At 40.4% G+C, this 12,953-nt stretch overlaps 1 protein-coding gene across 1 annotated transcript in view; it reads right to left on the minus strand.

Moving 5' to 3' along the window:
* Positions 1-397: 397 nt before the first annotated feature.
* CHST9 (carbohydrate sulfotransferase 9) overlaps positions 398-12,953 on the minus strand; it is a 78,386-nt gene continuing 65,830 nt past the window's right edge. Inside the window, exon 3 of the mRNA XM_053999516.1 lies at positions 398-1,856. Coding sequence (XP_053855491.1) covers positions 759-1,856 — 1,098 coding nt within the window. The 3' untranslated portion in view covers positions 398-758. The remainder of the gene's footprint in view (positions 1,857-12,953) is intronic.

The following is a 12,953-nucleotide window of genomic DNA, read 5'->3' on the forward strand; positions in this document are numbered from 1 at the left end:
ATTGTGACCACAGTATGCAGGTATCATATGCATCCATTGTGCGTTAAAATCTTAATTTTGTTGAATGCAGCAGCTCTCTGAAAGGAGGGTCATACTTGTCAATTCCAGTGCATCAATCAAAATGAGACAGTGGACTGGTCCTTTATAGGCTTACCCAAATCTACTCTGCTCATCAGCTGAGCTGCTGTGTTATTTTTAGTTTGATACATTTGTATTCAAGAGTGTCCTTCAATAAAAAAGTCAGGTCTAAAATTGGCTACAGTCTAATAGTAATCAAAAAAAACCAAACCTTGCAACTGAGAACACTGTAAACATTTTAGAAAATTAGCCAATGATTCTTTATTAATAAGTGACAGAAAGTAAAAATACACTCAAAAGTTTTTTTCCAAAACCCATTTCTAAAGCAAACACACCAAAAAAAGAATCACGCCACTCTTTTTTTTCTTAAACCATTAAAAGAACATTAGGTAAGCTAATGCAACAGCTGTCTGAGCTACTGCTTCCATAATATAATCCATAATGGTAAAAACAGCTTTTCCAGGCATTTTAGTGCAATTTATGCTATTTGCAGGTCTTTTTTTCTTTGCATTCTCCATAATTTAGTATCAATTGATATCACTGTAGCTTATAAAATCCCCACTAATTCAAGACAACTCTACTTAGTAGTAACTTCATTTCCTTTCAGGGCTAGTATCAAAGTAGTTGTTTTGAATCCCAACATGATGAGCATCTAGGAGAAGCCTGAAGCTATTCTAGTGCTATACAAGTGGTGATGTATAATTGAACATTAAGTAATCCAAGTAATAGAAGTCATAGGTCAGCTGTCTCTCCTCCTTTGACAATTCCTTTAAATATTGCCTCACTACTTCTGTACTTGTTCTTTCATCAGATGAATGTCTGTCTTTGAATTTAGGGAACTTCAGATTGGCTGGAGCACCTACCAGCTGCAGAAAGTAATTGGCATCTTCTTCCAGGGTTTCAAACTTTCCTATAAAGTCATAGTTGATGAGGCAGGGATAACAGAGCTTACTGACTTGCTCCCAGTGAATGTCCATTCCTACTGGCCGGTGGGAATCCAACAAATACTGGATAAACTCCTTGAACTTAACTCCCGATCCTGTTTTCAGTGCTTCTTCATCTGCATTATGTCTATACTTTTTAATTATTGCCTTCCCAAATACGGGATGGTAATAGCTGTTTGGATGTTCAAACTTATCCCTGAAGGCAGATACCAGTCTTTCCATAGGATCACGTACAAATATAAACTTAGTGTACATGTTCAAGCGTGTGTAGATCCCTTTTAGGTCATAACTGTCCAATTTCCTTAGATGCTTTCCATAGTGCACATCATCATGGGAGATGTTGTTTGCTGAAGCAGCGAGTCCACTGAGCACCATGAGGACCCTTTTCCAGTTGGAGCAGCCTGCTTTTGGCACTTCACAGTACAAAACCTTGTGCCTGTCCTCTACGTAAATTCTTGACACCAGGTGCACCAGGTGGGTTTGCAGCTTCTTTCTGCTGTTGTGTTTCCTACAGAAGCCCTGCAGGAAGGCCCTGCGCTTTTCCTGGGTGCTGTCTATGTCCTGCCACTCACCACCCTTGACAAATGTCTTGTTTAATGGGTGCAGAGCAGGAGGTAAATACACCCCTCTGAACCAGCTGAGAGGGGACTCACTTGTCTTCTGCTGCTCAGGCAGCCGGCTCTTTGAGGAGGCAGCCACCACACCAGAAGGGTCAGCCCTGCCCCGCCAGTGCCTGCTGCTTGAGACAGCCATCTCAGGGTTACTGAGGCCCACAGGAGCACTTCTCCTCCATGCTGCTTTCCTTGGCATCCCCAGAGGCTGGAGTGTGAAATCCTGCAAACATGGAAAGGATCAGAGCTTAGAGCACAGTGACAGTCCAGCCCACTCATGTTGCAGCAGCAGCAAGGATGGTGGGGTGTGCTCATAAAGCCACACCTGGTACTACAAAGTCCCTTTTAAACCACTTGATCAATACACCTAATTTAGGAACAAGCTGGGCTAATTACTGAAATACATGCTTCTGAACATTACCTGTTAGCACACAGTAGGTCTTCCTACAAAAATAAATAGCTCAAGTCACACCTCTTATGAAATCAAAAATGGTTCACATAGAGGGGCTGACAGTCCTGGTAGGGGTGGACAGGCACTTTTCTCTACTGACACATTTTCCCCTGTGACAGCACTGGCACTGGTGGGGTTGCATGGTCATTCTCTGGAGTCCACTGGCACAATCACAGTAACAAATGTTGGATCTACTCCCACTACTGAGACTTGGAGCAGCCCCTGTCCCCAGTGGTAGTAGGGGACAAAACCAGGGCCCCTAAACAGTTGACATCAGTTGGTTTGAGCAGGGTGTAGTGACAGACAAAATTGTCCCTCCAAAATGATCATACTCCTACCTGCACACAGAGAGATGATAGAAGTGGATGCACTGGACTGAATGTACGTACAGGTGTCTGTGACAGAGATACCTGCTCCTGAGCTGCTTTCACAGCTGATAAGGAAAAATAGATGCCTTTGGAGCCTATTCCATCTGACATTTAAACATCAACATTTATGACACCAACTAACTAAACATTAACTAGTGACCCTGCAAAGAATGTGAAAAGATGAGACTTTCGTCCTAAACATCTCTCTGTATGTCCCCAGCCATTGTGCAATCCACAAACTTCAGGAACAGTAAAGCTTGCATCTGGTTTGACGTCAGATTCTTCAGAGTCTTGAATCATGCAAGTTGACTGAAGAGTTTCTTGCAATATGGGTATTTCTGCTCACTCATTCCTCAGTGGATTCTCACGTGTCTGCTAAGCCTTGTAGATTTTTTTCTCCTGTTAGTAGGCAAGCCTGCTGCATTGGGACACCTCTACAGCTGCTTATTTTCATTACACATCTGGAGAGGGAGGATGCTGATAAGACAGGTTTTTAAGCATCTTGTAAGTAACAGAAAAATGGTTAGGTGGACAGACAAGGACAGACTACCTGACTGCTTCTATGAACCTAACTTTTTTGGAAATCTACATAAAAAGGCTTTTCTAGCATAAACTGATTAAACATTTACTGGAAAGTTGATCTGTGGACTGGCAGATCATATGTGTAGATTTGGGGGAATAATAAAGTTCATAGGCCAATTCAAATAAAGCTGTTAAAAATCAGAGGAATAATGTAAGAAATGGTAATGAAGGGAACACAATTTGAATTCTAGTTTGAAAAAAGCCTATGAAAAAATAAGCAGTTCCAAGAAAAGTTAGCATATGTTGCAGTGTAATAATTTCCCATAACAAAAACAAACCCAGGGGATCAGGCTTTTCTGTACTGCTGCAAGCCACTGACAAGCAGGTCTTTATGCCACTGAACTGATTTTTGTATTGGTGAAAACAAATAAAAGAAGAAAGTTGTGCAGGACTTGTATGTCTGTGAGAGAGAAGACATGTTGGTGTTTTTAAAGATGCAAAAGGGTACTTGAATTCATTGGATTTGATGTGGTCAGCTTTTCTAATATATTTTTTAAAAATGTATTCTGTATAATATTTTATTCTTTAAAACAAATGAAATGTATGTGTCTAGAGATTTATCCCTTCTGCCCTAGGATGGAAATAATTCAGGAGATAAGTCAGTGTGTAACAACAGAAAGCAGTGCTAGTAATAAACCAGGGTATGACTATGAGCCCAATGGGAGTTTCAGCATCACAGTGAATGGCAAAGTGCCATTCTTACAACTGCAGAACCACAGGCCTACAAATAATTTAAATGTTTTTACCTTAAAAGGGAAACCTGAAACTTAAAAAGGTGAGATGAAAAATATGGGATACTCAGAAACCAACTACACAATATAAGGCTCAACTGAAGTAGGAATAAAATAGTGACAGTGCTAAAGTGAATAAAGGTTGTAAGTTCATCAGTGCAACTCCGGTGATTTTGAAAATTTAGAAGACAGTCTCCAATGATGCATGGCTGTACTGCTGTTCCCCAATGCAGAGAAAACTCAGGAGAGGGCAGTACCTCATGACTTCCCATGGTATGTCACCTGAATTTAGCAGCCCATTTTTGTGCAAAGAAACTTAAACCATCTGAATTTCAAACTAAAGCCACTAAAATGAGCCCTATACTTCAGAGGAAAGTTCAGCCTTCTCAAGCCATCCTGTCATCCTGAACTGGTAGAAGGTGCCCTAGTTTCACTAGAACAGGAGAGAAAAAGACAGACTGAAAGGTGTGTCTGGTCTTGATTTTGTTCCATTTCAAAGAGTCTGACTGGGATCCAGGACAAGCCTCGAGGGTAACCCAAGATGGTGCCAGAGGAGGATTGTATTTTAGTTGCAGAAACTGTGAATGCAGCTGTAGGAATCGCTACTAAAACATTTTTGTGGGATTAAAATCTTCAGAGAAGGATGGACAGAACTATACAGAGAAATCTCAGTACCACCATAAAGGAACAATATATGCATAGTTGGAGGCAACTGGAAGGGGCTCCTTCCTAGCTGAGATGAAGCAAAAGGAGAAAGAATCACTTAGCAAAAAAGGCCCAATCAGAAAGCAAAATAAAAAAATAATCCCCAAAAGAAAACCAAAATCAAACCAAACCAAAACCCACACAGGCCTACCCCTCCATCCCTAAGCCAAATAAAAAGCCCCAAACAAAACCCCAAAACTCTAGGGCCAAAGCAATGATACAGGAAGATCTGAGGACCAAGAAGTTATCTGAATCTGTAAAATATTATTAGTTGCTTTCCTCTTCCCCTTCTCTCTGAGACACTTATCCCACTTATATTGGCTAATGCATGTTTTTGTGGTCTCCATGAGGGATAGTATCCTTGCAGTAAATGCTGGCTGTAACTTGCTCTAAGGATAGGAACGGATAGTGATATTTTCCAAAGGCATAAATGGCTGGTACATTGCCATGGAAGTTTTCTAACTCAAAAAAAAATTAAAAAAAGAAGAAGAAAGAAAGAGATCAAACCTTTCTATGTACTTGCCTGAGTAACTAGGTTAGTACCTAATAAAGGTGAGATGAATGAGAAGATGAATCAAGCTTTATTTTTGATAAGAAATTTTTAACTAGACAGTTTTCTTAGGAAACTAAGAGAAATTGTTTAATAGATAGTGCCATGTTCCTTAAGCAAAGATGCCTGACAGTCTGACACTTATCTGTATGAAAGAGCTGAAAACCACACACTCTGAAAGGATTTAAATATTTTATGACACCAGTCTTAAATATAGAGAGCAGCCTTCTGTGGCTTGCTCTTGGTGTCAGTGATTTTTTGTTGTGCATTTTATGACATTTTAAAGATCTGAACACCTCCATGTTATATCTTTTTTTTTTCCCCACAGCAATAACAGGTAAACAAAACACTTTTAAAAAACATCCATGTCCATATAGCTACATTCCTAACGGTCCATCCCACAAGCTGCTGAGCATTGATGTTCTGAGAAACAGCTGGACATACACCAACAACAAGGCAGCATGCAGGCAGTGTCAGACACTGACTCTGGATCCAGATCTTCCCATGCAGACAGCCCTTACCAAACTCTTTGAGCCAAGTATCCAAGGACAGGAATGTCCATTTATGGCTTTCCAAAGAGCTGCTAAGTTTGGGAACCAGCTGCCTGGCATGGGAGTTGGACTCCGTGGTTACATTGGAAAGATGCGAGGCTGTCCTTAAGACATGCTGACAACCTGTGCAGGAGGCTGCACACATTTAGTCTGAGAATTAAAACCCAGGGAAGTGTTGTACCTTTGCCAGCAATTGTGCAAACTGTCCTCTGTTTGCGTGAACACATTTGAAAGGAAGTTAAGAAGTGGATGTGAGCCCAATTTAGAAGACTAAAACAGTATGCACATTGCCTCTGTCTCACTTTAGCTAGGATGGAACTGAAAACATATTTGAAAATGAGTTTAAATTAGAGGAAAAAATTGAATTTAATAGAGTATTTGTGTGATGTGTGTTGAAACAAAAGGTATTTTAGAGTCATTAATGGGTTCATGGATTTTTTTTTTTTTTTTTTTTTTTTTTTTTAGATTTTTATTGCTGGAGATTCCCTGCTCCTCCCCATTCAAAAAAGGATTTCTTCTCACTGTAAAAATAAGTAGCCAATACCTTCTTTTATACATATCTTTTCATTTAATATCTTCACAAGCCACTGAGGTAGAAGAGATTGACTACTGCCAAGAATGGTTAAGACTCATCCAATTATGCTTTGTGGTGATTTTTACAATGCATGGGTGGGATCTCATCTAGGCAGTTTGCAATTAGAGCAACTCACCATGCAAAAAGATAATGATGTATTGGAAAGGCTGATATTCCAGGGCTGATTTACAAAGATTTAATGGCCTGCAGTGCAGACAATGCTGTATTTTCTCAATGCCTTAGTCCTGGATATTCAGTTTTACTAACAAGAATAACAAAATTAAATAAGCCCAACAGAAAACATAGCATGAAGAATAGTAAAGGAAATAAATATTCTCTTTTCTTGTGCTTTTCTCTGCTGCCAATTTACCTGTTTATCTAGAATCTCTCTGCAGAAAATTGACAAAGAGTAATTTAAGACAAGGTTCATTTTCCAGTTCACACTCAGACTCTATAATGATCAAGGAGCATATAGAGATGAGTCTCTTAGATTTTTAGCTGAAGGCAGCCTGAATACTGGAGGACTATAAAACACACATCCTCTTAGTTGGATGGTAGGTATCTGTGAGTCTTTGAAAACTTTGGAACCCGTAGTTTCAGCCTGAAACCTCAAGTTTTTCACATAATAGTCAGATGGGGCTCTGAGCAAACTGATTTAGTTCAAGATGTCCCTATTCATTGCAGGGGGACTGGATTAAGTGACCTTTGAAAGGTCCCTTCCAACTCAAACTGTTCTGTGATTCTGTGATAATTGTTGGGCACACCTAGAAGAATCTCTTAATCAGAGGACCATGATTGTGGCAGATAGCTCGGACTTGGTATGCAGTTTAAATGTGAGGGAAAGTTTACACTTTCAGCAAGCCAGTGAAGCCTGGATCTGTTACTACCTCACTTCAGTTGTACCAACATGAAGAGCTGTACTTGTATGTGCGAGTTTTCTTGTATGCTGCACAAGCTGCACTTGTATGTGCAAGCCTGCCAAAAGGAGAGATTATCCTAACTTCTTTTTTTGCTAGAAGACTATTTGGAAAACACAATTCAGAATGTCCAGACTCCTCTACTACTACTATGCTACCTGAGCTAACATGTAAATATGCTCAGAACTCTCTCATATCATAGCAGTTTAGTGTAATATTGCTGAGCTAAATAAACTCCCACAGGATCTCCCAATGGAGAGACTATTCAGGCTGCCCACAAGTGACAGAATATATTTGCTGATGAGGTGCTTCACCTTCTGTGCAGTGGAGATAAACCTCTTGATTCATCACTTGTGCTTGTATCAGCTACTCCAAAGATAATAGGCATCACTAACCCTTCACCTCCCAGCAGAGCCATGAATTTTTGGCTTATCTAATTTATTCAGGGCATATCACTGATGCTACATTCCTCAAAAGCCAGAGGCAAGACCTTACTGAAACAGACACCACATTTTCCTATGAGATATGTATCCCTAAAACACATGTACTTGTACCAAGCATCTCAAAGATTACTAAACAGGTTGAGGGGAAAAAGAATAAGAAAAAAGAGTATACAAGATGCTCAGAATTTCCTTCAGAGACTAAGAGGCAAACCTCATATTTTGGAGCTGAATTCCAATTAGGTTCAAAGGGGATCCTTGTGAACGCTGAGCCAGACACAAAATAGAGTAACTGATCATAGTAAGGAAAAAAATACTGCAGGTAAATTTTAATTAACAGATACCAGTAATTTTAAATACTGCTTTTCAAAACACAGCTTTGTAAATCAGTGACTATTGCCCCTAGAATCTGTTAGCAGAAATTCCAGCATCTCATTGCACAGTGACTTGGAGTTATGGCAAGGATACAGACCAAGATAGTGAAGAAGGAAAGGGCAGAGGGAAAGAAAGTTTTTTTCTTTTTATATGGTATGGGCAAGTGTCAGTGATTGGTGTGGAAAAATTTGAAGGGAGAGCCCCAGTCCAGAGATGGTTTTGGAGGACAACAATCCAGGCCCACAGGCAGTGGGGAAAGTGGAGAGGCCCAATGGGGTAAGATAAACAGTAACATTATCATAAGTATAGTAGTGTACTTAAGAAGGAGACAGGAGAAATCCATTTGTCCTTGGCTGAGACCTCATAGATACCTGACTCCTGGCTTTGCACCAGCCTCCCCTCCTCTCCCTGCCCTGTCTTGATCTACAGAAAGCAGAAAGTCATGCTAATGAGGCAAGACAGTCTGCACGAGCCACTTCCACAAGCTGATTCACATGGTCAGCAACTTGGATGAAGGAAATTAAGCTCTAATTTACTTGCCAATTCTTGATCAAATCTGGAATTAACTCCCTCCTGTTTCCACCTTGACAGTCAAAGCATTTGGATTCTCCAAAGCATGCTTTGAGTGGGAGGAATAAGAATGATCAAGGCATAAATAATCGAAAAAGTAGCAATAAAGACGCTATTATTATCAGAAACTAAGTTTTGCATGATAAAGATTCACCAGTACAACTGCAACCAAGTATAGCAAATAAAAAAAGTGCTCCACTCACTTATTACTAATAAATAAATAATAGTGAAAGTCACTTGATAGCAATAATAAATTGGTTTCAGGATAGTGCAATGCTGATGCTGCATGTCTTGCCTCCTGATAACAGTTTTATGGTGCTGGTTCTTTGCACTATAACAATACAGACTGAAAAGAAGCACAGAGCCACTGCAGCCCAGACAGCTAGTGTTTGGGCAGAGTCTGCAGCCAATTTACATGGAATGCATGTCTCTAGATGTTCAGCTAAGATACACTGTTAATAAAAAGCAATTTTCAAGTCGTGGACCTCTTAACACTTGGCCATATTTAGCCCAACCTCCTTCTTACCTAGCAACACTTCTTTTGGGTACAGGTAAACTGGTGTGTTTAAATTGTTTAATTCTGAGCTCAAATCTCCTCTGTATTAGTAAAACCTAAGTCAAACACTGTGGTCAGTGGCCAGAAATCTTCACCAACACTCATTCACATTTCTGTACAGAACAGCAAAGCACTTTAAACAACCTGAAATTCAAAATGGACGAAATTAAGCATGCAATATTCATTTTATGAAGCATAGTGCTTCATAACAAATAAGTTTACCTTATGTATAGAGGGAGCTTAAGTCTGAAGATGACACTTTCAGGCAATCTCTGTATACTACATATTGATCTCTTCTTTTAACTCATTAAGTAATGCTAATGTGCCTACTTTTTCATAAGTTAAAGCACAGAAGCAAACCAAATTACCTAAACTGTTCCTGCTGTTGACAATTGCTATTTTCAAGTGTATTTGAAACACGTCTTTGAAAACAAATAGTGTCTCTTGCATGTTCACAACTCAAGCTAGGCAGGAATTTTTGAGCACATTTTATATTTCAGGCAACATCTATTTTTCTCTCTAAAGAAAAGGGACACCAACATTTTTTATCCAAAGAGGGGCCATGTCTTAGCCCTGCTGATCAACACCCAGCCTGAACAAGAGAGACCCTATACCCATTTCCTTGTCTGCATGAATAGACATATTTTGCAGGAAGCTGACCAAACTGCTGGGTGTTAATCCCAGAGGTTAACCCTGCACACCTGGACTGAAACCCTGGCTCCTATTTCCCAGCAAGTGCTTTGACAATAGAGGCCTGAAATCTAATGCTGTGCTTCTGCACACAAAGCAGAATTCCTCACATTAGTGGCTGTGGCAAGATTCACAGTTTTTTGGTGGTTTTTTCTTGTGGTTTTTTTTTTTTTTTTTAATTTTTTTTTTCTGGTAAACAGAATTCATCTCTATCTTGTTTACAGGTAAACACACTTATCTTCAGCATAAACAAGACATCTTGCTCTTTTAGAAATAATAAGAAAAGTTTCAAATGAAACTAAGTTCAGATGAAGAATATTAATGTATATTCAGGCATGAAGAATTCAATTTCTCCCAAATTGCTTTGGAAGAGACACTAAGATCTCTTGAGGTCTCAAAGCATTTTCCCTTCAATCAAAATTAGCATTTAATTCAAATTAGATGACTTTATTGGTAAATAAAAAAGAAATAGAAATGTAAATGCACTCAAGGTTGGCAAATATCTCAAATACATGTTTGCCCACATTTGTACACTTTTAAACAAATTTGTGTGTTCATTTCTAGACAGAAAAGATAATACTTGACAATTGATTGCATTCATAAATGACAGTGGGAAAAAATAGACTGTGAATTGACAAAGGGCATTATTCACTGTACACTCCATCCTCACTGACCCTGTTTCACTGAATGGGGCTGTCATGTCTATCCCAGGTAAAAGAAAATACACTAGCTTATTCTGTAGCAGATTTTTGTGTGGCTATCCACTCAGTATGCATTAATATGCAAGCAGTGCCACAGCTGATCAGTGTGCCACCCAAACACTAACTGGTTCAAGCACCATCCCTCCTTGAAGCACAGGAATCATAAGAGCAGCACTGTGTTTAAGGGTAGCTGCACCTACCAGAGCCAGAGTGTTTGGTTTTAAGTGAGTCCCTTGACCTTCACACTTCATTTTTCCATGTCTGTAAACCACAGAAAGATAATAATTGCCTAGCCCATGTGAATATTGTGATTCCTACTTTCTGATTAACACTGGCAGAAAAACCTTGCCATTTTATAGAGCAAGAAAAGACACAGTAATCTGATAACTGGGATTGCCACACAACTTCCTCGCCCAGGCTGCCCTTCATTGCTTAAACCTCACACAATGTCTTTCAATACTTCTGCTGAGCATTCAATTTGTTGCGTATTCTAATGTTTGGTGGTGTTTTTTTTTTTTTCCATAAAAATAATAATTCTTCATAAAATTTAAGATATTTTTTTCTTCAGACACTTCACTTATGTTCCTGTCTCTATGGCCTGAGAAACAGTTTCCTCCACAAGGGACTGAGAAGGTTCTCACATAATAGTGTCTGCTGTACTTATTTAAATAATAGTTCCTCCTGCATTTTTTTCTGAGAGTCACCACCTTGCTGCTATGCACTAATCAGTGAAGGACTGTTACATTATCTGAACTCAAAGGGGGCAGAGAATCTTATCAGAAGCAACCTTTATCAGCTTGGAAGAAAATGTTATGGGTAGGGAAAAATGGAACATTTTTTCCCAACTGATTTTATCTGATAATATACCAGATAAAAATTTAAAAATTAATTTAAAAAATGCAACTTATGCTTACTCATACAAAATGTGCAGGGGGAGCAGGAAAGGATCTCATATTCAACCAGACAGGGCTCAGAGCTGTCTACCTCAAACAAGTGAACAAGTGAGAACCTACAGGACATGACCAGGTGACCCACCTAGTGGATCAGGGGAAAAGAGGAGTGGCTGGAAAGTTGTCTAGTGGAAAAGGACGTGGGGGTGCTGTTTAACAGCAGCTGGATCTGAGCCACTGTGTGTGTGCCCAGGTGGCCAAGAAGGTCAATGGAATCTTGGTTTGCATCAAAAATCGTATGGCCAACAGGACTAGGAAAAGGTTTGCTCCTTTGTACTCAGCACTGGTGAGGCCACACTTCAAGCCTGGAGCAAGGAAGATTTATTTCCCTTGGTGGAGAATGATCAGCTTAGGGAATATTTAAGCAAACTAGACAGAAACAAGTCCTTATGGAATAGAAACAAGGAGCTTATGGAATGCACTAATGAGTGTTGAAGGAGCTGGAGGATGTCAGTGTGAGCCTATTCTTGATTATCTTCAGAAGATCATGGTGACTGCGGAAGGTTTCCTGAGCACTGGAAGAAAGCAAACATCATTCCTATCTTTAAGGTTGGATAGCAAGGAAATAACAGCTGATCAGCTTCGCCTCATTACCCCGGGAGCATGACGGAGCAAGGGACTATTCCTCCCCAGGTGCATTTCACCCTGATGAACTTCATGAGGTTACTGTTGGTCTATTTCTCCACCCTGGAGGGTACGCTCCATCCCATCATCCTAGTACGTAATGAAGAAGTTAAACGGTATTTATTCAGTTGTGACCCCTGGGGTACTCCACTGGTGACTGTCCTCCAGCTGAATCTCATGTTGCATGGATTTATGAAAGGGAAATTGAGCCTGACCAGTCTAATAGCCCTGTACAAGGAGATGACTGGATCAGTGGTGAGGGGAGAGTACTGGATCTTGTTTATCTCAGATTTACTAAGGCTTTTGGCACTCCCATAACACCTTCATGAAGTACAGGTTAGGTAAGTGCTCAGTGAGTTGGACTGAAAACTTAAGCTCAAGCAGTTGTGCATGAAATGCAGCTGGAGGCCATTCACTACTGCCCCAAGGTCGATGGTGGGTCCAAAAGTGTTCCACATCTTTGTTACTGACTTGGATGATGAGACAGAACATACCCTCGCCAAGTCTGCAGGCAATACAAAATTGGGAGGAGTGGCTGATACACCAGAGGGTTGTGCTGCAATTCACAAGGACCTCAACAGACTTGAGAAATGGCTAAACAGGAATTTCATGAGATCTGACAAAATGGAATGCGAAGTCATGGAGCTGGGGAAGAACAACCCCAGGAACTAGAACAGGCTGGGGGCTGCAGAGTGGGAAAGCAGCTTTGTAGGAATGGACCTGAGGGTACTGGAGAACAAGCTGCCTGTGAGCCAGCAATGTGCTCTCAAAGCAAAAAAGGCCAACAGCCTCCTGGGCTGCATTAGGCAGAGCAATTCCAGTAGATCAGGAGAGGTGATCCTTAACATTTACTCAGCCCTGGTGAGACACAGACACACTGGGAGTGCTGTGTCCAGTTCTGGACTTCCCAGTGCAAGAGACATGGGCATGCTGGAATGCATCCAGTGCATAAATGGACATGGAGGTAGATATATGCTGGAGTGAG

Source organism: Vidua macroura, chromosome 1 (genome assembly GCF_024509145.1).
Source record: "Vidua macroura isolate BioBank_ID:100142 chromosome 1, ASM2450914v1, whole genome shotgun sequence".
Taxonomy (NCBI): domain Eukaryota; kingdom Metazoa; phylum Chordata; class Aves; order Passeriformes; family Viduidae; genus Vidua; species Vidua macroura.